We start from the raw sequence: 25,091 nt of genomic DNA on the forward strand, positions 1-25,091 counted from the left end.
AATAAATGTCTTACATTCCCACATATGCGTAATGTTATAACAGCGATACCGTTTTGATACTGTTTATAAATAAGTATTAATATTTGTAAGCAAGATATCAGTAAAAACAACATAAATGTAGTACGACGCCACACAATTATTTACATATGCCAATAACATAACCTCGTTACTGATCTGAGGCTGAAGATTTGTTGGGTTGGTACTTCTGAACTTACGAAGAAATTCACGGAAATTAGAACATGTTGTAATTCGTGAAGAACTTCATGAATATATTCATGAAATTATTTGATTTGGTGCATTATACTTGTCCAATTTCTTCACAAAGCGAGTTCATGAATGAATTCATGAATAAATTCGCAATGTAAAACAGCTTTTATAAAAATGTCTACCATTCAGACCGCTGGCTGCCTCGGATGCATCTCTTTCCGATCCCAACTCGTTCCTTTGAAATGGCAATTGACCGGCGTCGAATCGAGCAAACATCCTGTATATGTTATGGTAGTGGCTGGTTGTCAGGTATATATCTGCAGTATGCGAGTGTGTGTGTGCAGAAGTGCATGTGTGTGGGTATATATATAGATATTTATATCATGAAACACAGCACAAACACAGCCACACTGCAGGGCTACCGCTACCACAACATAGATGCCCAGATATATAATTTTTAAGCACATCGTCGTATAGGCCGTTTGGTGGCGCGGGGTGCTTACCGGAAATAGAATTTCATGGAAAAACACTTCTACACCCAACATGATATACCGTTTCAAAAACATATAAATGGGGGTGAGTTTTGTGCATTCGAAGTGTAGAGTTATGCTGGGGTCACACGTATAACTATGTTCGCTTCTCTCGCTATACATGTTAAAAACAGTCAACATTAAGACCACGTTGAGTGCTTTGCTAGCTTTGTTTGATATGCGCGCTTTGTTTATTAAAAATTGTCACTGTTATTAAAAATTGACACTAAATTTAACAATGAATAACGTCCCATGTTGCCTTTTAATGGTATTAACGATTCTTGTATTTTTGCCTACAGCTTTCTTGAATAACTAGTGTTCCTAGAAGTGACTGTAGCACAGTTACCATATTCGTAATTACAACCTTAATTATGGTTTCGAGATAATCCAGAGAAATTCGATATATTGCAAGAAATTTAAAATATTTTTTAACTTTAACATCTTGTAGAACGAAAAAGAACAATATTCGAATAACACATATTCAGATCAATTATCATTTGACGTCAACTATTCTCTTAAGATTTGTACCATTATTAATTAACTACCCTGTACATACATTGTGTACTTTTTGTGACATAAATATTTGTTGCTTGTGTTGAAATGTACAACAATGCAAAGTGGGTAAACATACAGGGTGTTTCCTATTAAGAAATTATAAGAAAAATAACGGTTGATTCTATTATTACAATTCAATAATGAATACACTATATTAATTAAGAAGCATATAAATAGTTAATTTTTTCCAACATTTAACATGTACAGGGTGTCCCCAAATCTCTTAAGCCTTAGTATTAATTTCAGAAAATTTTTAAGCGGAAATTTGGTATTTTAGGAAACATCTACTTGATTAAAAAATTATCTGTTAGTTATTTTATTTATAAAAATTTAAGTAAGTCTCGATAGGAACAAAAAAATATTTTCTGTACATAGGCCTTGTTCATTATGAAAAGTTGTAACTTTGATTTTTGGATTTCTCTATTCTGTCAAGAGCCCGTATAATAAATGAGAAAATTTATATTATAAGTTATTTACTATTAAAACTTATGCTATTATTGTAAATTTGTTGGAAATTGGATTTATCAATACAAAAAAAATATCTAAGTAGTAAATTTTTATTATAAGTAATTTTTCCTAACATTTTTTATACCTTAGGTACCTATATGAAACAGGCTTATTACCTAGTTATTTTTTTTTCTTCTGCCAATGCCTACCTTATTTTACTACTACTACTTTTCGAATCATTTTTTTGTAAGAAAAGAGCCTGTATGTTGATCCACTGAAAAATACGTTTTCGTACATTTGAACATTAGCAGTTTCTTAACACGAATGACTTTTTTTCATAAAATAAAAGTTTCCCCCCTTTCAACTTCTTCCGTGGACACTCTGCATATACGTAGTTAGTAAACAAAGACAGCCAATGTAGATGGCATAGCACTTTGTATGACTAACATTTACGTAGTTTGCGATGTACCTGTATGTATAGCCAAAAAAAATTGCTTCGATGTATCGCGATTATTTCGCTTTATATACAAACACGGCCAATTAAAACAAATTTAACCAAAAAGCAAAATCTTATATGTAACCACGCCCACTGAAAATAATGGTGACAATATTTAATACCCATAGCGTTCATAATAAACGCACTTGCGCAACGTCCTGTGTAGTTATAACCTAACTGTTTTCAAAGTATATAGCGAACATAGCAAACATAGCGCTTTGTGTGATCCTGACATAAAAATGTTTCTGTCCGGTGAGCACCCTTGCCAGATAAAGCGCCGCCCCCACTACGCCCTAGAGCTCGCAAATACTACCCGTTCCTTTTTTTAAGCGCAGACAGAGCGATGGAGACGCGGTAGTCCTGCTCTGCTCGGATGGGTAAATACTTTTTGATTTGGACAGGACAGATAGAAAGTGCACGCATGCAGCACAGAGAAACATCTAGTTAACCTTTGTACAATAACTACTTTGCTCGTTTGTTTCTTGTTTCTTAGTAGTTCCAAATTACTTAAGTAGAACAAGGAAAATTAAACGTATAAAGTGAAACCGTGGCTCTGATTTTTTTTCCATATCATGTATTTTCTGCAAGATGTAACTCAACAAGAGTCAAAAATTAAAGAACGTTTTCCTCAAAATTTTATAATAATTTAGATACCTAATCATTCAAACTCAAAGTCATCATTTTTGACTTACAGTGTGTTAAAGTTAAAAAAATGTCTAATGTTCAGAAAAATATAACGGATGTTTTGTATGAATTAATAATTTCTGTTTTGTATTCCGCACATGACATTAAATATTAATTGGTATAACTGTGACAGAAATATAAATTTAGACCTGTGTCTGTATTATGTGGTCAAATACATATTTTCTGAACAAACAAATAAAAATATTGAAACGTACGTTTATATGTATACATAAAACTTGACCAAAACGACATTCAACGTGAAAAAAGAGTCGACTCAATCCAGTGATGTAGATAAGTAAACTTAACAATACCACCTGATAATGTAACGGTAATGCTGATGTAAAAACTTTGTTAATTGGAGAGGTTAAAAATATCGAGAATAAAAAATGACTAATATTATATCAGTTTTTCTTTATCTTTTACGCAATTTTTAGAACTTTCACTTTTTTATTACTGACTAAAATTTCCACGGTTAAAATTTATAAGTTTAATTTTCGTTAGATATATTAAAACATAGTTTTTCTATTTTTATTTTTTTTATTGATTTAGAGGGTATAAAAATGAAAAATGGAAAATATTTTGTTTTTATACGATTGTCTTTTTTTTAGTAGAGACGCTCACGTAGTAATAGCAGCCAAAATTAGTTTGCAATTACACTTTTTACTTAGACGCATACAATCACTAATCTAATACGTTTTAAAATTAATTTATGACCGCAACAAGGTTAACATCATGACCTAATAGTTGATTTGGTTTATTCCGGTAAAAATTATTAAAGGCGAGGTTATGTGCAACTCACCACACAGAGAAATGTATTTAACCATGACATTGCACACAACCCACTTTTATCAATCTATAAACATATATCGATAATATCTAATAATCACACAAACATACACTAGTTGAATTGATATAAATCATTGAATTATTCTATTTAATTTGTAGAATAGTTGTATTTATGCACACAGTTACCGTATACTGTGAATGTCGATATTTAACCGATTCAGTAAACATGCCAAAGTGCTATTATAGTTTCTGTCGACTTTCAAGTCAAATTAATAAAAACAATTTACACTAGCTCTAATGGGGCAATAATAAATACCAGGGTTACCTTTTATATTTCGGGAATTAAGCACAAAAAAAGAAATTAATCATCGCATGTGGTTTATTGTTTTCCAAAATATTTTCCATGTAGATCAATACACTTTTGCATGCGCTTGAACAAATTTTAAAAGCACTTTTTCCATTCCGATTGAGGTACCTCAAAAACATGCATTTGAACGCATCAATCGCTTCTTCAAGCGTCAAAAAACGTTGACCTCGTAATTTATTTTTGATGTGCAGGAATAAAAAAAAGACATTGATTGCCAGATCAGGGCTGTATGGCGGATAACTCATCCATTCGACTCTTTCAGTTCTTAAAAAAGTCATATTGTCCTGGTGGAGAATGATACGACTACGAAGATTGGTTTCCCTTATTTTTCCAAAGACTTCTGGCAAACAAATGGTTGTGTACCATTCAGAATTGACCGCCGACGTTGTACCATATGTCCGTTTTTTTCGAAAAGACAGGCCATCATTTGCTTAGAAGTGCTTCGTTGGATTTAGCTCATCTTGAAAGAGTCATACAGCCGACTGCTGTTTACTTTCGTACTCATACGCATAGATCCATAATGTAATTTGTCACTAATTACAATGTCAAAGACGTGTTTTGAAGCTCCGCTATCGTATTTCTTTAGAATTACGTTCGATCAATTTGTCTAACTAGTGTGATCCAACGCGAACAAATTTTTTTGGCGCCATGTAATATTGAATATATAAAGGTACCCAAGCATGCCTCAATCTCACGATAGCATGACGATCTTCAGTTCACGCACAGCTTCCATCTATGTTTTCTGGAACAACATCCAATTTTAGACAACTTTTACGAAATTCGTCAGNCCATATGTCCGTTTTTTTCGAAAAGACAGGCCATCATTTGCTTAGAAGTGCTTCGTTGGATTTAGCTCATCTTGAAAGAGTCATACAGCCGACTGATGTTTACTTTCGTACTCATACGCATAGATCCATAATGTAATTTGTCACTAATTACAATGTCATAGACGTGTTTTGAAGCTCCGCTATAGTATTTCTTTAGAATTACGTTCGATCAATTTGTCTAACTAGTGTGATCCAACGCGAACAAATTTTTTTGGCGCCATGTAATATTGAATATATACTGGTACCCAAGCATGCCTCAATCTCACGATAGCATGACGATCTTCAGTTCACGCACACCTTCCATCTATGTTTTCTAGAACAACATCCGATTTTAGACAACCTTCACGAAATTCGTCAGTGAACAAATCACGGTGACGATTTAATTCCGTATAGCACCGATGTACAGGGTGGTTGATTTTCGATAGTTTTATAGGGTACAGCCAAAACGGTGATAGATACAAAAAATCTGATATCGATGTCCCGTCCTCTTTTTTTGAGTTTACTTCGCTGGTNTGCTCTGCTCGGATGGGTAAATACTTTTTGATTTGGACAGGACAGATAGAAAGTGCACGCATGCAGCACAGAGAAACATCTAGTTAACCTTTGTACAATAACTACTTTGCTCGTTTGTTTCTTGTTTCTTAGTAGTTCCAAATTACTTAAGTAGAACAAGGAAAATTAAACGTATAAAGTGAAACCGTGGCTCTGATTTTTTTTCCATATCATGTATTTTCTGCAAGATGTAACTCAACAAGAGTCAAAAATTAAAGAACGTTTTCCTCAAAATTTTATAATAATTTAGATACCTAATCATTCAAACTCAAAGTCATCATTTTTGACTTACAGTGTGTTAAAGTTAAAAAAATGTCTAATGTTCAGAAAAATATAACGGATGTTTTGTATGAATTAATAATTTCTGTTTTGTATTCCGCACATGACATTAAATATTAATTGGTATAACTGTGACAGAAATATAAATTTAGACCTGTGTCTGTATTATGTGGTCAAATACATATTTTCTGAACAAACAAATAAAAATATTGAAACGTACGTTTATATGTATACATAAAACTTGACCAAAACGACATTCAACGTGAAAAAAGAGTCGACTCAATCCAGTGATGTAGATAAGTAAACTTAACAATACCACCTGATAATGTAACGGTAATGCTGATGTAAAAACTTTGTTAATTGGAGAGGTTAAAAATATCGAGAATAAAAAATGACTAATATTATATCAGTTTTTCTTTATCTTTTACGCAATTTTTAGAACTTTCACTTTTTTATTACTGACTAAAATTTCCACGGTTAAAATTTATAAGTTTAATTTTAGTTAGATATATTAAAACATAGTTTTTCTATTTTTATTTTTTTTATTGATTTAGAGGGTATAAAAATGAAAAATGGAAAATATTTTGTTTTTATACGATTGTCTTTTTTTTAGTAGAGACGCTCACGTAGTAATAGCAGCCAAAATTAGTTTGCAATTACACTTTTTACTTAGACGCATACAATCACTAATCTAATACGTTTTAAAATTAATTTATGACCGCAACAAGGTTAACATCATGACCTAATAGTTGATTTGGTTTATTCCGGTAAAAATTATTAAAGGCGAGGTTATGTGCAACTCACCACACAGAGAAATGTATTTAACCATGACATTGCACACAACCCACTTTTATCAATCTATAAACATATATCGATAATATCTAATAATCACACAAACATACACTAGTTGAATTGATATAACTCATTAAATTATTCTATTTAATTTGTAGAATAGTTGTATTTATGCACACAGTTACCGTATACTGTGAATGTCGATATTTAACCGATTCAGTAAACATGCCAAAGTGCTATTATAGTTTCTGTCGACTTCCAAGTCAAATTAATAAAAACAATTTACACTAGCTCTAATGGGGCAATAATAAATACCAGGGTTACCTTTTATATTTCGGGAATTAAGCACAAAAAAAGAAATTAATCATCGCATGTGGTTTATTGTTTTCCAAAATATTTTCCATGTAGATCAATACACTTTTGCATGCGCTTGAACAAATTTTAAAAGCACTTTTTCCATTCCGATTGAGGTACCTCAAAAACATGCATTTGAACGCATCAATCGCTTCTTCAAGCGTCAAAAAACGTTGACCTCGTAATTTATTTTTGATGTGCAGGAATAAAAAAAAGACATTGATTGCCAGATCAGGGCTGTATGGCGGATAACTCATCCATTCGACTCTTTCAGTTCTTAAAAAAGTCATATTGTCCTGGTGGAGAATGATACGACTACGAAGATTGGTTTCCCTTATTTTTCCAAAGACTTCTGGCAAACAAATGGTTGTGTACCATTCAGAATTGACCGCCGACGTTGTACCATATGTCCGGTTTTTTCGAAAAGACAGGCCATCATTTGCTTAGAAGTGCTTCGTTGGATTTAGCTCATCTTGAAAGAGTCATACAGCCGACTGCTGTTTACTTTCGTACTCATACGCATAGATCCATAATGTAATTTGTCACTAATTACAATGTCAAAGACGTGTTTTGAAGCTCCGCTATCGTATTTCTTTAGAATTACGTTCGATCAATTTGTCTAACTAGTGTGATCCAACGCGAACAAATTTTTTTGGCGCCATGTAATATTGAATATATAAAGGTACCCAAGCATGCCTCAATCTCACGATAGCATGACGATCTTCAGTTCACGCACAGCTTCCATCTATGTTTTCTGGAACAACATCCAATTTTAGACAACTTTTACGAAATTCGTCAGTGAACAAATCACGGTGACGATTTAATTCCGTATAGCACCGATGTACAGTGGTTTTTTTATGGTGCTTGATCGCCAAATGTCGAATTAAGTTCATCGATCAAAATGGTCTGAATAGTATACCGACAGAAAGTCAAACTTTAGGATAGAGACGTCGGTTGTCAAATGACAGCTCCAGGGCCGTCCATCCCAGAAATATAAAAGGCAACTCTCGTATAAGTTAAAACTTGCGATGGCATAACATATATGTAATACTCGTAGTGCATATAATACACTTGCTCCGGTAGAAAAATCGATATGACGCGTACCTAACGCTAAACAAGTAAAGGTGCCTCGGGTCAGTTTGCTTACCGTTTTAATGGTATGTTTAACTTCGATACTGTTTATTCAAAGTAAATATTTGAATGAATACGTCATTTACTGGATCCTATAATTGGTAATATGTCTCTAAAATTTCAGACATCGCTAGAAACTTACAAATTTAAATTTTCAAATTTCGAAAATGCAGTTTTTACAAAATTTCCCACGAACTCTATAATTAAATGTGACGTCAATTTTGTATATTACACACAAAATTGACGTCACTTTATGAATCGAGCTGACTTTAATTTTTCAACAGTTTAGTGAAATATGGTTACATATTTTTTGAAGATATAATGTGTTGGTGATAAAAATCGTTAAACATGATTTAAATTGGTCATGATCCTTTTGCAATTATTTATTAGTTGCCTTTTTTTCTCTTCGCTGTAAAGTCTTAGCTACCAAAGCCATTTCGCCACCAACAGATCATTCTCTAATAGACGCAAGTAGCCGCTATAATAGAAGATAATAAGCAGCATACACTATTTTACGTATGTTTCTTTATAATTCTCAATCCCATTATTGTCGTCAAACAAGTAGAAGGTACAGTAGTAGTTTCAATTATTAAAATTATTAGAAGTGGGTATCAAATCAAACAAACATTAATATTCAAACTTAACGAAGTAATTACAATAAAAAAATTTGACTGTATACTTGGACTTTAATAAATTCATTAACATTAATGATGATTTTCTTTGATTGTGTAAAACTATGTAAGTTGTTAGATGCATAAGTAGATAAAAAACTGATGTTACCCATGTTTATCTTATCTGTTTATCTTCATGATTAACGTAAAAATTATTTAGCATGCCATAAAGTGGGAATAAAATCGGTGTTTATGGTTACTAGTATAAAACAAAATATTTTCCTAGAATTTTCCTCACTCCAAATTTTCGGTAATCTCGAGCAATTGTACAAAGGCTAAAACATTTAGAGCATATAGAAGGATGGATTAATTACAAAATAGAATAAACAAAAAAAAGTATTCTTCTCCAGTTTTCCCCATCAAAAAAATCAACGCAACGAAGAATTTGTTAAATTAATGTCACCTATGAAAAAATATCTGGCTGAAGATTAAGATTTAGTACACTTAAACATAGAGACACATTGAACTAGTAACAACGAACATATTTACCTCCTCGCACAGGGCCAGCATACGCCGCGTGCTTTCCAACGACTGAAAAAAAAAACATTAGTTATATTATAAAATTAGCGGCATTTTATTATGCTAAAAATTGAATGGGTTACTAAGGTACATAATCACTAATCAGTCAGGGATACGCTTTTCATCGTCAAAAAATATCAAGCTTTTAGATAGGTAATACAAAAAAATTGAATAGAAATTATTTATTTTTGAATATTTTGCAATTCTGAAAGAAAAGTCACGGGTTGTTTTTATAAATCTGGTTTTGCCACACCAAAATCTCACACTAAAAAGATCTGACAAATAAGAAATTGATGTTTGATTACGCAAAGCTAGTTTATAAAAATTACCTTGGATAACCCTTTTGACACAGGGGTATTTTTCATCAATTTTTTAATTGGTTTCATGGATGGCAAAATATTCAAATAAACAGAAAAAACAAAAATCAGAGGAAGAAAGAATAAATAGATAATACAAAGTTAGTCTAATGGCTATAAGAACATCGTAAATTATGCAATATATATATTGCGCAATATTACGCTGAAATTTTGCCAGAAATCGAATGTGATATACCTATTCCAACTAATTCTTGAAGTATAACGAATAATTGGAAAATACGTTTTTTATTTTGCCGTGTAACTCAATTGTTTATAAAGAATAAAATCAATCTCTAGGCATAAGACATCATCCCGATTACAATGGTGAAGGTTTTCCCTATTCTTTTGCTATTTTAAAGATAGCTACGATAATCAACTTTTATTTTATGGCCATATCAGTATTTCAAATATGATTAAATGAAAAAAAAAGCGATAGTTTGCAATTTTCCTATCATTAGTGAAATAATATTACATTACATAGTTCCATCCAGATATTATACAGGGTGTTCCAGAATATGTGGGCAATCTCTCGGATTTATACACCGGACATTAAAATAACATGACAAGTCCCTATAAAAATTTTCCCTAGATGGCCCCTACGGAGATACAGGCACCGAAACGACGCCCCTGAAAATCGATTTTTTTAATAACTTTTAAAATACATACTTAGTGTAATTTAATTATTTTTTAATACGATGGACAACAGATACATAAAATTAACTGTTTTCGAGAAAAACTTGTCTAATATGATTTTTATTACATCCGTAAAGGGAAATAAACCGATGAAATGCATCTTTTCTGTACCTATCTAAAAAAATGCCACATTTATTTACATTTGTTTTTTCCTAAAAATAATTAAATTACACGAAGTATTTTAAGTTATTAATAGAAAAACGATTTTCAGGGGCGTCCTTTAGGGGACTGTAAAACCGTAGGAGGGGGGCCTTCTAGGGAAAATTTTTATAGAAACTTGTGATGTTATTTTTACGTCTCCTGAGATCCGAGAGATTGCCCACATATCTCGGAACACCCTTAATATTTTTATGTTTTTTTTTTTTGAGTTTTTTCCAGTTTACACTAGGGCGTCAATAACTACTTGAATCGGAGTATCCATGACAAAATTCTGTGTATGCCACTGGTCACAAATAATCAACAATTTCAAACAAAACAAACTAAAATAGTTTTATATGAAAACTGAAAAGGTACTCGTCAAATGAAAGGACTTTGTTATGCTGTGGGTATAATTTTTACACCAAAGTACTTGATCAAATCAATCGTTGACGTCTCTAGATGTTTTTCTTTTAAAGAAAAAATAGGTAGAATTACTAATATTCTCCCTGTATAGATGCACTGATATTTGTACAATTTCTTTTAATACCTAAGTACTTTGCAACAAATGATTTTGAATAACAAACCAGTTAGTAATTTTTAAACGCGAAATCCGTTATAAAATTTTACTTTCAGAATATTACTCTTAGCCTAAAAAACATATAATTCGTACTTTTAATACATAAGTAAACTTTACGTATGTATTCAATGTAAACATTCAACACTTAGAAAAATTTTCTAAAATTTTCATAAATTAAGCATATTAGTCATTATCTTTCTTTAAAAATATAAACCCTAATGTCAACCAGTGGCGGAGATATTGAAAAACGCTGCCAAAAACCCCTGAATTTCGACATCGCTATATATTTTAGAAATAGTAGGTACCGTCAAGAAAAAATATTTCTTTCATTTTGTTGTGAAAAAAAACTGTTTTATATACATTTTTTAAATTTCAACATTCCATAAGTGTCCTGCAAAATTAGTGGCTTTAAAGCCTTCACTTAATTAAGATTTTTGGAAATAAAGTTATCCAAAGAACAACTTCCTGAAGTTGTATGATATAAGTGTGTATTATTCACATGAATGTGATTGTACACTAATAAAATGTAAGGCCAAAATCCCCGCTTAATTGCATAGATAATATTAATCTGAATTCAACTTTAATCTTTAAGCACGACACTTAAAACAAATACTGACAATTTAGACTTACCTCATCAGTGACTTGTCCGGATCGAAGTTGAAGTTCCTGCAATTCGGTCCTGGGGGCCCCATTTTCGGCTACTGTCGTTGGAGCAGGCATTTTGCTTACAAAAAACACGAGACTGTTAAAATAATGGGTTAAAATAAACTGACAGAAAGCTGCTTAGTAATCTGGTCAGTTCACGAATTACTACTGGTGAAGGGACCGGAAATTTTGCATTGAGATGTAGGTTTCACAGTACATTGTTACTGAGAAAAATCAATAATATGTACCACGACGGGAGCGTACAACGAACCTACTCGACTTTGTAGGTTAGACAAATCTTAATCTGTCGTTAAATGGTAATCACCTCCCGAAAATGCTACTCAAATGTGTAATTTGTTATTTCCGGATATTATCACAGGTAACGGACCACAGATTACTTGATCAAAAACAATTATAAGTAAAACTTACTAGTAAAAATTGTCCGAACAGTGGGTATCCTACAAAAAGTCACACGGACCTTGTAATGAAAACACTTCAGTCTCAAAATTTCACATAATACTTTAACACCGAAAAACCAAGGGGTTGACTGCCCTGCAGACTTTATTTGATGGGTGGGAACTAAACACGATCTGGGTATTTTTGGTGTGTAATGCAAATGCAATGATTCTGCATTGTGATTCGTTGTCCCAACTAAAATTCATGCGCGTTTGGAATTTAGGTACATGTCAATAAGCTTACTTGAGCGCGGGTAAATCAAACTTAAGATTAGTTAAAATATATAATTATAGCAATTTGTAAACATTTTGAGATTGTTAATAAATGGGTAGGTAGGAAAAAATCTAACGTTTTATTATTCCTTTTAAGACAAGATGTACCTAACAAGAATCAAATTTTTTCAAATATTTGTTATTCTTTTTCGATCCAAAATCTCTAATCTATCTCATTTTGGATAACGATCGTTAATTCTGGAATTTTATGCAATGCATAAAGTATGTAGTAGTAATATATAAATATTACCATATACCACCATATATAAAATAGATAAACTGATTATGTTTTTTCAAATTTTTATAAATCCCAATAACCTTGAATGCACAAACGTTATTGGCTGCTCATATAAGCAGCAGTCCATTTTTGACAAACCAACCAGTAGCTGCACGCATTTCAAACTCATGAGCCGGTATCACAAATATACTTAGAGCATACAGAGTAGGAAAGTACCGATGGTCTATCTGAAGTTACGTGAGAGCGATAAAGTAAGGCCGGTGTCCCATGTATCCGAATTCCGACGATACGAAGGTCCGAAAGTGTTCCTATTGGTTAATATACATTCAAATTTTTACCGCTCATTTTCATCAAAAATTTTAAAAATTCATACGACGTCGGAAAAAGTAGAAATAATTTTAACTTTTATCCGAAATCGTTTGTTTTTTAACCTCACTTTTTAAGTTTTTAACATACTATGATTGTTGTTTGATATATTTACAGTCAAATAAATGTTATATTATAATGTCGAATGTAGAAAATATAATATTACGTATATTTTCTATAATATATACCTATGGTTGTCATTTGAAAATGTTTCATCTTCATCTTGTAATAAATTCCATGGTTCTATACTTGATTTCTATGAGATTAATTTCGGATGCATGTGAATTATAATATTATCATTCGTACGAATTAAAATATTTTCAGATATCGTACATCGGATTTCGGATGCATGGGACACCGGCCTAAGCCATAAAAATCCATGCGATAGAGAAGGATGGCTATAATGAAGGCCTCACATAGTCACCGCCCGTTTCGCCCTTCCGCAAATAAGATCCACTTCTTATTTGTGGAAGGGCGAAATGGGCGTTGACTATTAGACGCCTTCATGATAGCCATCCTTGTCTATCACATGGATTTCTATGGCTTACTTTATCGCTCTCACGTAACTTCTGATAGACCATCGGTACTTTCCTACACTGTACATATACTACTGCTCTAAGCAAATATAAAATAATTTTTCTAGGTTTGCGGCTGGTGACGTCATAGGACGTAAATGAATTAGGTTAAGAGCCCGTTCACACAATACGGGTTCGCTTATTTTATTGGAACATATCGAATAACGTACCTACTAGCGCATTGTTTTTAATCTGCATGTTACGTTAGATCCGATTCGATTCTATTTAACTCACGTTTCGAATAAATTATCGTGCCGTATGACGGATGCTGCGTGAACGGTTGGTGTGGTAAATGTATTCTAAACAAGATCGTGACCACAATCCGTAAAAAAGGCGGCCAGTAATAGACAGAAATTATGGGCGTGGCTTAACTAATACTTGGTACGTCACAAGATTTCTTTAGGCACAGAATATATGTAGTTGTTATTGTATTTATATATTTTGTGGTTGTTATAACATTCTGTGCTTTAGGCATAGCAAATAAATTGTTTTATATCATCATCAGAAGATCATGTCTGAAGTGTGGCGCAAGAAATGTGACAGTTTTAAATTTGCTAATGTTTAAACTTGTTTTCTTATGGATATGCAATGAGTCAGAAAGATATGACGGTTGGACGAAGATAAACTGAGGAATCTTGTATTTTATTGGCTGACTGACTTATACGGCGACCGCGCCATTATTCCATGGCTAGAAATTGGCCTCAATGATTTGGGATCGAGGGGGATTATCCCTCTTTATCCTGCCTCATCTCGTGTAGGCCTGGACAGCCTTCGTAGGTGGGCCCCATCCGTCGTCTACCCCGACCGCAAATGCGGCCGGTGTAGGCGCTTTGTGGGACCTCCTTTTGTCCTGGCTGGGCCCCGCCGGCTAGGGCCCTTTCTTCTGGCGCTCTTCTTGCTTCGCCGGCTCGTCTGTGTAAACCCCGGGGGTAGTGTCATGTTTATGTGTGGTATGGTTGGGTAGGGTAGTGCGGCTATGCAGCCTGGGATGCGCTTTGCTAAGGTGGCCCTTAGGCTAGCGCGGGAGGGGAGGGTTAAGGAGGGTATGGGGGGTGTGTGTGTGTGTGTGTGTGTGTGTCGTTGTCTTCGTTTCTTGATCCTGGCTGTCTCTGAAACAGAAAAGGTTAGCGGGCAGGGGGGGGGTCATTGGGGTGGTCACCCAGGGTCAAAAAGTTGGTGTCTAGGTCTTTTGTGTTTGTCGGTCACGTCGGGTACGTAGTCAACGGCTTGCCTGAGGAGGGGATTGTCATGTCTAGCGGCTACGTCAAACCGTTTCTCCGCGTTTTGTCTTATTGTCTGTGCAGCGTTTGTGTATTGTAAGTCTCGTAAAATATCAGAGTTTCTTACGTACCAGGGCGCGTCGGTGGCCGTGCGGAGGGCTATGTTTTCCACGGCCTGTAATGACTTTAAGTGGCTTTTTGCCGCGTGACCCCACGCCGTGGAGGCGTAGGTATACGGCGACCGTCTCTTTACGCACCATGGATCATGACTACTGACGAGACCATCGATGCTACCGACTAGTTGTATGCAACCCTCCATACAATTAATACCATACAGGAACAATCAAATCGGTGGGAAAATGTATTCAATTAACTAAGATGTTAAATTGTTCAATGAAATCAAATCTAAATTGAATTTAAGTATCGAAGAAAAGGAGCTGAATAAAGTGAAAAGTCCTCCTTACTTATATCAAAATCGGCTTCGCGTTTGTCTTCTGTTTGGATAATTAAACCATTTAATTTCAGTATAAATTTTATTCATTGAAAGGATATTTACATTTACTTACATACTTGTTAATTTGAACAACACATGCACCTAATTTTTTGAATTACGTACAAATTGAAAAATATATAGGTACCCACTTAGCGATATTTATCGTCTTATACCAGTTTTTTATCAAGCCATGTAATTCTTCAGATTGTTTCCCATACTACACTGATTACCACCATCAATGCACAAAAATGTCAACATTTTTGTAAATATGCTTATTTAACGTTCATTTAGGTATGTACCTACATAATTACATAGCTTCATAAAAATCTGGTACAAGATGATAAATATCGCTGAAATATTGTTTTTCCCAAATAACAAAAAATAAAGTAATAGATAAAATATTGTTTACATTAATTTGTAAAAGCAAATATTCCTTTAATGATTTGTATTGAAGAAATCAGCATCTGAAAATGAAAAAAAAAACTATAAAACTAAATTTAATTATAGAATAATAATATGGCAGTTAAAACAGAAACAACTACACGAATTTTTCAGATAATTAAATCACCATATACTAATATGCTGTGAATTAAATCAACTGCTAGTGAACTACATAGCAGAGTGAAACATTAAATTATGGTTAAGTGTTTAGTTGTATTATATGTTTTGTGGATATAGTAATAAAAAAATGCATCGTCCACTGAATAATATTATAATAGATACATTTAAAATAATTTTTTGATGTTTGTACCATGAACATTTTTTTTTGTGATTTTGTGTCAAGTGATACCTACGTCAAATTCAACAACTTACGAGCTTAAAATACCATTTTTCGTCTGTATAAATTTCACCTACATAATTTTTCTGAATAATTTATGGATAAAATAAAATTATTGGTGAACCCCAAGCAATTTGTCCTCTACAAATCAATTTATTTTAGGAATTTTATTAACAGTTTATAAAAAAAAACAATAAATAGAGAATAAAATCGATTATTATTTTCCTCAATAGAGTAAATTTTAGACAAACATATGTACCGATATTGCACTTGATATTTATCTTAATGAGCCTAATTTTCTTAACAATTTTTTTTGATATTCATTTTTAAAACGTCTGTTTTTGTTTTTAAACTTAAACTAAATATAGAAAATAATTGTACTTACTTTTAATGTTTATTTCTTAGAATCTCCCCTAGAGCTGTGATATGTAGGGTTATTTGGATTAAGCTGATTGGATCTGTTGTCCATGTCAGCTTTGGAATAGTCAGGTGTTGGGTGGCTGCAGTAATAGGCTGACCTTGAAAATTAATCAAAATCCTTATTATTACTCACAAATATGTTATATACCTATTTGGTTTAGTCGACAAATAATTGTTCTCTTTAAAATTTTACTTTACATTTAAAAGTTAAAATGACATGACAGCACAGTAACATTTGACCACTTGGGGAAAAGCACTGCACTTGTACCATGTAGTTTATACTTTTAAATTAGTAAAAGAAAAGGTTTTTTAAAGTTACAGATAACTTAACTTTGCTGACTGACTAGGGTATACATTTACTATAAGTAATTGACACATTTTCTTCAATTTTATATCATTATTTTTACTACCTATATGTAGATATTTTATAAGTACCTAACAGTATTTCATTAAATTACCTGTCAGTGTCCGAAGGTTTGTCGTCAAATCCACGACTTTGCCAGTAGGAAGGATTGTTAGAATTCAATTGATTAGAACGATTGTTGTCCATTCTGGACTACTTCTTTTGTAAAATGCGCAGAAAGTAACTGACAATTTACTTCACGCAACCGGGCTTTTATACACAAAAGCACAATCTCCGGGGAAACACCTACCTACGTATCTATGTATATTTGCGTATTATACTTGATTCTTTTCAGAATATCACACAAGAAAGCACTGATTTTTGAATAGTAAACAGATAACGTTGTTTTGGAAAAAGTTACCGCAAATTATTATTGAGATTGATAGAATATCTAAAAATAATAAGAATGTTTTCGGTGGACCATGAGCGTATCGCCTTTTGTTTTTGAGACGCGTATAAAATTATCTTTAATTCCCTATTAAGATTGTTAAAATGTTTGACATATTTTTCAAAAAATCAGACAATACATCGAAATTTGATACAGGTAACCTTCTGAAAGTGCTAAATATGTCACCGTAATTAGTTTTTGACCATTTGCTAAAAGCCGTTAGCTATGCCCTTACCCAGGTGACATTTCATAACTTTTTAGAGCTTAGGTCTATGTAATTGTTTTCTATAATTTCATTTTGCATAAAAACTGTACCAACTTTAATTGAAATTACTGGAAACGCATCTTTTCTGAGAAAAATGTTTGACTGTTTCAAAGTTATCCGGCTTGACATCCAGGGCACAGAAGATAAAATCTTCTGTGTTCAGGGTATCCAGAATAGAATGGACCTTCTTCCAAAGAAGCTATCCTTACTGTATGGTCCATTCGTTTTCGGACACCTTGTATACATATTACAGAGTAAAGTTATGAAATAGTCGATTGCGTTTGTTTTAAAAATTTTAACATAAATAAATAAAATCGGTTGTTTTCTTATTTTTACTTGAAATTTAATTTAATTTTCAACATTTTATCTATCATAAATATTTTAGATATAACCACTAGCCTTGTTTACGTATTTACATAAACAAGGCCACTAGTGGTATGATTGATACCCACCCCTGTATAAAACAACCCAAAACGCCTAAAATATTTTTTGTAAAATTGAGATTGTTCGGAATGCTGAAAATAATAATTAAATTTTTATAAATAATATTGTGCAAAACTGATTTTGTGCATTATTTAAAAAAGAAATTCCTATTTCTACCATTATTATTTTCACTGTTACTACAATCTATCTTATTATTAAAAATGTAGAAATAATTTGAATTTGTACTAAAAACTGTCAGTGATAAGAAAGCAGAACTCATGAAAATGAACTGCATTAGTTAAAAGCACTTTTCCACTTTTCATTTTTATTTAATCTGTTTAGTTCTGCAGAAAAAAATTTCTACTGACAGATGCACACAGGTGTAAGGGAGATACAGACACCGCAAATGCTGTTTATGATTTTATACCGCTTTTGTCGCTGTCTTCATGAATGTTAATAAGTCATGTGACTGCCGATGTTAAAAAACCAACATTACAGGGCTGGTACTGGTAACAAAAACTCTAAATCTTGACGTAACCAATGATAATGATTTGTTTGTTTACAATGAACAATGACAAACTGTTACGAGCGTAGACGCTCGAGATAATGCTATTGCTGATTGGTTGAATAGAATCTCATGAAAAATTTCACCAATCACCGCCAGTGAAACAGAATGTTATGTTTTAATGTACTCTTGATAGTATCATTTTAATAATTTAGAATTTTACCGAAATTTAATAGCCAACATGAAGGAAATAAAATTACTGTTCCAAACAAAATTACCGATCACGTGGCTTGTAACCGTTTATGAAGGTTCTGTATACGTCAGGTGTGTGTGTCAATTATTAATTCACTATTTGGGAAAACAACCATGAAATGAAAAATTTAAAAAATGCGGTCTCAAATATTTTCTGACATTGTACATATTTAAAGTCCTGTTATATGCTTAGAAAAACCTTTAACGTTTTGTGAATACACTTTGTGTTCAGATATTTGTAATATTAATTTATAATCAAATTACTAAAAAAAAATTAATTGTTTTGTGAAATGTCAACTGTAACAACAATTTATATTTTTACGCTTTAAGCGTGATTTATGTTGTTGAATAAAGAATATTAACAGAGAATTGGTGGAAAGTATTTAGTTATCTCCACGAAACTATTGGTAGCAGAGCGTTAAGTAGTGGAAAGGTATTTGGTTATCTTCACGAAAACACTTTGTCAGTTAATTTGGTTGTCTTAATAAAATTGTTTAGACAAAGCGTTGTCATTATGAAGGTATTACAATTTTTTCTTGTATTCCAGATGAGATGGCATACTTCTATTGTGGCTGCGACTGGTACAAATAATATCAATTTTCAAAACTGGCATCAGTATAAAAAATCTACAAAAAACGATTTTATTTTTTAATCGACCCCTATTCATAAAGAAATAATTACTATAATATGTAGCAAAGAATATGCCATCTAGATTGCACATGTATATGTGTAGAGTGAATTTTAAAGCACTATAGTTTCTCAAAAATATATTATGTTAGTATATACTCTATTAGTTAAAACAAAGAAAATTATATAGTGAAAATAATATGAGGAAAATAAATTTAGATTTTAAGTAGCTCTAGATTTTCCTTCATTTTTTATCAGTACCAGTAGCTACCTACTTATCAGAAAAATAACCATGTATGAAGCAAGTAGGTAAAATAAATTTCATAAGGCTGTACGTACATTATCTACAGCCAATGACCGTATAGGTATCCGTAGATACTTTTTTCTTTTTAATCAATATCATTTTATCAATTTATAATACAGTAACTATGAATCATAGTTTGCCTAAGCTTTAAATTTTATTTTAAATTTTAACCTGTATGTGTATCTAGTTACTAGATGCCGTATTTTAGAAACAAGCAGCAGGGATTCCCGGAGGTTGCTCAGTTTTAATATTAAATGTCTTGAGGTTTTCCCCGAATGCATATTTCTGCTATAATTAGATGTTAAAAAGTTATAATGTGGGTCAGAGATCGAATCGAATACGTTATTTAGTAAACAACAATAGTTTAAATTAATATTCAATAGTCTTACTACTTTTTCAAAATGTAATCAATTTTTATATTTTACTGTAATAATAAGTAACTGATAAAGTTACGATTCCTTTGCTGGTTTTGTTGCTGTTGATGTCTTTAAAAGGAACTGCCTCTATTTGAATTTCTTTTAATTGTAACAGAAATCATAGATTTGCCATTACTATTGAAAATTTTCTAGAGGAATGTGTAAGATGGGGATAATACTTACGAGTTCCTTCTAGAGAGAAAGAATGATGTAATTTCAATTTCATTTGCCTGTATACAACATTGCTTACTTTTCGAAATAAAAGTTATTTTTTAAATTTTTTTCACATATCTTTTACATTTATTAACTTTTTTTGTTTACATTTTACACGTGTTCAGAAGTTGTAAAAAGCATACTTTGCATTATTCGATTTAAAGAAAAAAAATCTACTTTTCGTCCATTAGTTCAGACTTTCTATCCTCAAAACTTTTGAATGTGAACCTATGGACAACTCACACGATATTTTTGATACTTTAAATTACTGAAACTCTGATGCTCTGTGGTTTTTGTTTTCGACAAAGTTGGCAACACTGCATTCAAGGCGAAGGTGTTGGGAGCAGAACGCACGTTCATTTGTCGCAGCCAGTTGAAAAGTGTTGTTGTAGTGGCGTGTTGAAATGAGTTCCGCTATTCCGAATCCCGCCAGCGCCGTTCCAGATTTTTAACGAAATCGAAATTGTTTAGGGGAATAGTGTATGGATCGTACTAATACGTACAAGTGGTGTCGTGAGTATAAAACTGACAGAACGAATATTCATGATGAACAAACGCGTGGGCGTCCCTCAATGTGAAATGACGAACAGGATGAAATGCATCGTGGCTACTGTCGATTAACTTTGGACAAGATGAACGCAATGTTTCCACAAATAACCATGTCTCGTCTGCCTGAAATCATTACTGAAACACTTTGTTACCGGAAATTGGGTGCCAGGTGGTTCCCAAAACAGCTCATGTATCAACACAAAGCTAACAGAACAGCATCTTCACGGGAATTTCTAGAGAGCTTCGAACTGGAAAGTGGACAATTCCTCGAGTATATTGTGACTGGAGACGAAACGTGGGTGGCCCACTAGTCTCCTGAGACGAAAAGACAATCAATGCATCCATCTTCACCATCAACGAAAAAATCATAGCAGCTATGTTTAGGGATGTACTCGTTGATTTTTTGTCCCAGGAGGAAACAATTAATGTTGCGCGGTACTGTGAAACCCTGAACACACTTCGGAGGGCGACACAGAAGAAAAGAAGGGAACTAAGTGTGCTAGTTGCACGAGAATACACGTCTCCACACAACCAACGCCACAAAGCAACTCTTGGATTCATTCGGTTGGAACATCACCAACCATCCCATTCACAGCCCTGATCAGGCAACTTCTGATTTTCATATTTTCTCTTCTCTGAAGGTATTTATGGGTGGGAAAAGGTTCTCTACCGAAAAATAGTCTTTGATGCATGGTGCAACTTTTTTACCTCTTGTAATTTTTCGATAAAACCGATAGTTTTCTAGTAAAAAAAATTAGATGCGTTATCGTTCACTAAAGGGGTAATTGCGAAAATTTTAAAAATAAAGTAGGCGGATGTCATAACAAAGAAATTGTTATTTATCATATTAATAAATTGACACTTTATGTAAATAAGCTGGTAATTTAATAATAACATTAAGAATAATTTGCTATTAATTAATGAAAAATGTTTGATAACTTATGACTATGGGACATGTATAACCTAATACGTCTGTTGAAGTTATAACGCACTCGCACAAACAGTTCTTGGTTATTGCGATGGTCATCTGCTGTCTGAAATATTCTTAAGCATAGTTCTTCTAAGGAGGCAACAGGAGTGACAAAAACAATACTTTTTATGTGTCCCCACAAAAAGAAATCCATAGGCGTTAGGTCAGGTGAACGTGCAGACCAACAAATAGGGGCATCACGACCACGACCAATCCAGCGATTCGGGTAATTTAAATTTAATCATTCTCTAACGTCAAGTGCACTATGTGCAGGCGCCCTATCGTGCATATACCACATCACCTGACGTGTAGCGAGGGGTACATCCTCAAGTAATGTTGGAAGATTTTTCGTTAAAAAATCTAAGATACTAGGACGCTCCAAGCCTGTGTGGAAGACCTACTAGAGTATATTTCCTACAATTTCCATCCAAACTTTTAAACTGAAATTATGTTGACATCTTGAAACAAATATTTCACGAGTATTTTCTTCCGACCATGAATGAACATTATGAAGGTTTACTGCACCTACTCTAGGAAAATTTGCTTCATCGGTGAAAAGTATATTCATTAGGAAATTTAAGTCATGCCTGGAAATATTAATGTACCATTGACAAAAATCCACGCGGTTAATTAAATCAGGGTCATTCAATTCTTGCACGGGTTGATGGTGAAAAGGGTATAAAAAATTTACACAGAAGACTGTGAGAAACTTGCAGTTGCCTGGACACATGTCTTGTGCTTGTACCACAGTCTTGTTACTCTTGTTCTAGATGTTCCAGTATAGCTTCCTCAGTTTCAACAGTTCGGACACTAATAAATTAATCAATTGGTACTAATTATTGGTTGACAGAAAGTGTCAATTTATTAATATGATAAATAACAATTTATTTGTTATGACATCCGCCTACTTTATTTTTACAAATTTTTGCAATTACCCCTTTAGTGAGCGATGACGCATCTATTTTTTTTACTAGAAAACTATCGGTTTTATCGAAAAATTACAAGAGGTAAAAAAGTTGCGCAATAAATCAGTCTTTCCAATAAATATTTTTAAATAAATAATTTACATCAATAATCGAACAAATATTGAAAAGTTGTCTTTTTATTAGTAGGATGCTCATACCAAATTTCGTGCCTCTAGCATTCCTCATGTTAAAGAAAAAAAATAAAATGTGAATTTTTTTTGCTTTGTCACAAATTATAATACCTACTAAATAAATAAATTGGAGGCATCAAATTCTGTACTCTGTACCTGTAAGAAATTATAAAATATTTTACTTCAGTAATATGAGAAACATTTTCCTTTAAAACAAAATTGTACATACATATATTTATAAAATGTAAGCTTCATCTATTTTACATAAATGTTCCAAGTTTATTCGCGCTTAGAAATAAAAATGGGAATAAGAAACAGTTACCATGCTTTCAGTGGATCCCCCTCTAACTTGGGGATTCCCCTTGTTGCCCTTGTTTATTCCTGAAGAAATATACAATTTTTGATATTTTTTAGGTATCCTTTACCTACAAGTACTATTCATAACCGTTATATATTTATCAATTATTATTATTATTTACATACCTGTTTAAGTAATTGCTTTGTCCTTGAGAATCACAAAACTAAAAGTATTTTTATTCCCCTAGATAAATTATTCTCTAAACCAATCTGAAAATCTGAAAGTTATTTTAGGTTAGGTTAGAATTCTACTAAATAATATTAAAACATAAATGTATACTATTATAAACATTAAAAACTTTAATAACATTTTTTTTAAAAAATTATGATTATTCTCAAAACTACGTATCATTAATAAATTGTATATTTTATAAATTAAAATATAAAGTTTCTTTTGGAGGATATTCAACCAATCTTACACCGATGGCAATGATTAACACAAAATTCCCTAAGCACAGTAATGATGACAAGAGGGTAATGAGAGTATGTCAGTATATCATCCATCTTTCGCAAAAATTGTATTTTATTAAACTGAATATAATTGTTTAAAAAAAAATAAATAAACAAAATCTAACTTACAAGTAAAAATGACAGAGATATACAGATTGATATTTAGTCTAGGTTCTTAATTATTTTAACTTAGACGAAACCAAGGAAGAAAGTAATAATTTTGCTCGCAAAACCAGCTCCTAGGTTAGTTAGGTTAAGTTAGAAACTTGTCTACATCCCCAATGGTTCAAAATTAGATATTTTTCTTAAAATTAACGCATTTTAGATCTTTGAATATATATATATAAAGTGTTAAGAAACAAATTAATAAATGTCAAAAGATACTTGAAAAACTTTAAAAAATAAATTGACTGACTTATTATATGTTGAAAGCTAAGCAACACTGCATAAAAGCAAATGGGGTTGAAATTATGCATCGTTTAGTTTTGTCCCCATCTTTATATTAGACGTGTATTTGATATCTACACAAAATATTAAATCAGAAAACGTCTTCTGTGAAAATAAACTTCATAGGTCCCTCAACAAAATTTAGATTTTTTGACAAAAATATATCCGTTATAATACTAAATAGCTGTAGGAATAATTGAGAAAAAAAGAATAATTTTGTCCCAGTTATTCCTAAAATTTACTATTTAGATAACTTTTTCATATTAAAAAATAAAATATCATTACATATTTGTTCTTCTACTTAAAAGATAATACTTATTAGTTGATTTTTGTTCATATATTGATGATTTTATTTACAAACAATTTATCAAAAGATATATTTGGCTATATTTTTATCACATTTATGAAAAAGATGTCTTTAGAGCTTGATATATGTATAATATACATAAAACTATCATAGGTATGTTTGTTCTAATTGTGTAATTGAATTGAATAAAAATGGGAATAAGAAACAGTTACAGTACTTCCAGTGAATCCCGCTCTATATTTGGGATTCCCCTAGTTACCTTTGTTTATTCCTGAAGAAATGAAATTGTTAATGTTTATGAGGTAGGTATTTTTGTTATTCAAATAATTGTTTAATTCAAAGCTTCGTTTGTTTTTGAGAATCAAAGAACTAAAAAACATTTTTAATTCTCTATACATGCATTATTCTCATAAATCTTAAAGTAAATTAGGAATTTACTAAATAATATTAAAACATATTTATACTGTTATAAACATCCTTTAATTTTAAAAAAAATATAAGAAAAGCTAGCTACTACCCCTGTCTCAAAAATAAATAAACGTCACTAAAAAATGAGACATTTTATCAAATTAATTTATAAACTTTCTTCGAGGATATTCAACCAAACTTGGCAATGATTAACACAAAATTCCCTAAGCACAGTAATAGTGACAAGTAAAAAAAATAACAATTTTGCTAGCAAATGCAGCTGAGAC

At 32.2% G+C, this 25,091-nt stretch overlaps 1 protein-coding gene and 1 long non-coding RNA gene across 5 annotated transcripts in view; both read right to left on the bottom strand.

The window, feature by feature from the left end:
- Positions 1 to 12,212, bottom strand: part of LOC108913421 (synaptosomal-associated protein 25) — a 56,002-nt gene extending 43,790 nt beyond the window's left edge. For 3 of the 4 annotated variants that reach the window (XM_018718971.1, XM_018718968.1, XM_018718970.1), the window contains exons 1-3: positions 12,036 to 12,212; positions 11,592 to 11,685; positions 9,168 to 9,209 (exon numbers count right to left, since the gene is read on the bottom strand). In XM_018718971.1, the coding sequence (XP_018574487.1) occupies positions 9,168 to 9,209; positions 11,592 to 11,681 (132 nt within the window). In that variant the 5' untranslated portion in view covers positions 11,682 to 11,685; positions 12,036 to 12,212. Of the gene's footprint in view, positions 1 to 9,167; positions 9,210 to 11,591; positions 11,704 to 12,035 lie in introns of all 4 variants that reach the window. The other variant, XM_018718969.1, reaches the window with a different exon arrangement.
- Positions 12,213 to 15,252: 3,040 nt separating this feature from the next.
- LOC111691932 lies at positions 15,253 to 17,018 on the bottom strand. Its single transcript, XR_002763096.1, has 3 exons — positions 16,883 to 17,018; positions 16,390 to 16,522; positions 15,253 to 15,690 (listed from the first exon to the last, which is right to left on the bottom strand). It is a non-coding gene; the product is annotated as an uncharacterized LOC111691932 (long non-coding RNA).
- Positions 17,019 to 25,091: the final 8,073 nt, after the last annotated feature.

The sequence above is a fragment of the Anoplophora glabripennis genome, unplaced genomic scaffold (genome assembly GCF_000390285.2).
Source record: "Anoplophora glabripennis isolate ALB-LARVAE unplaced genomic scaffold, Agla_2.0 scaffold724, whole genome shotgun sequence".
Classification (NCBI taxonomy): domain Eukaryota; kingdom Metazoa; phylum Arthropoda; class Insecta; order Coleoptera; family Cerambycidae; genus Anoplophora; species Anoplophora glabripennis.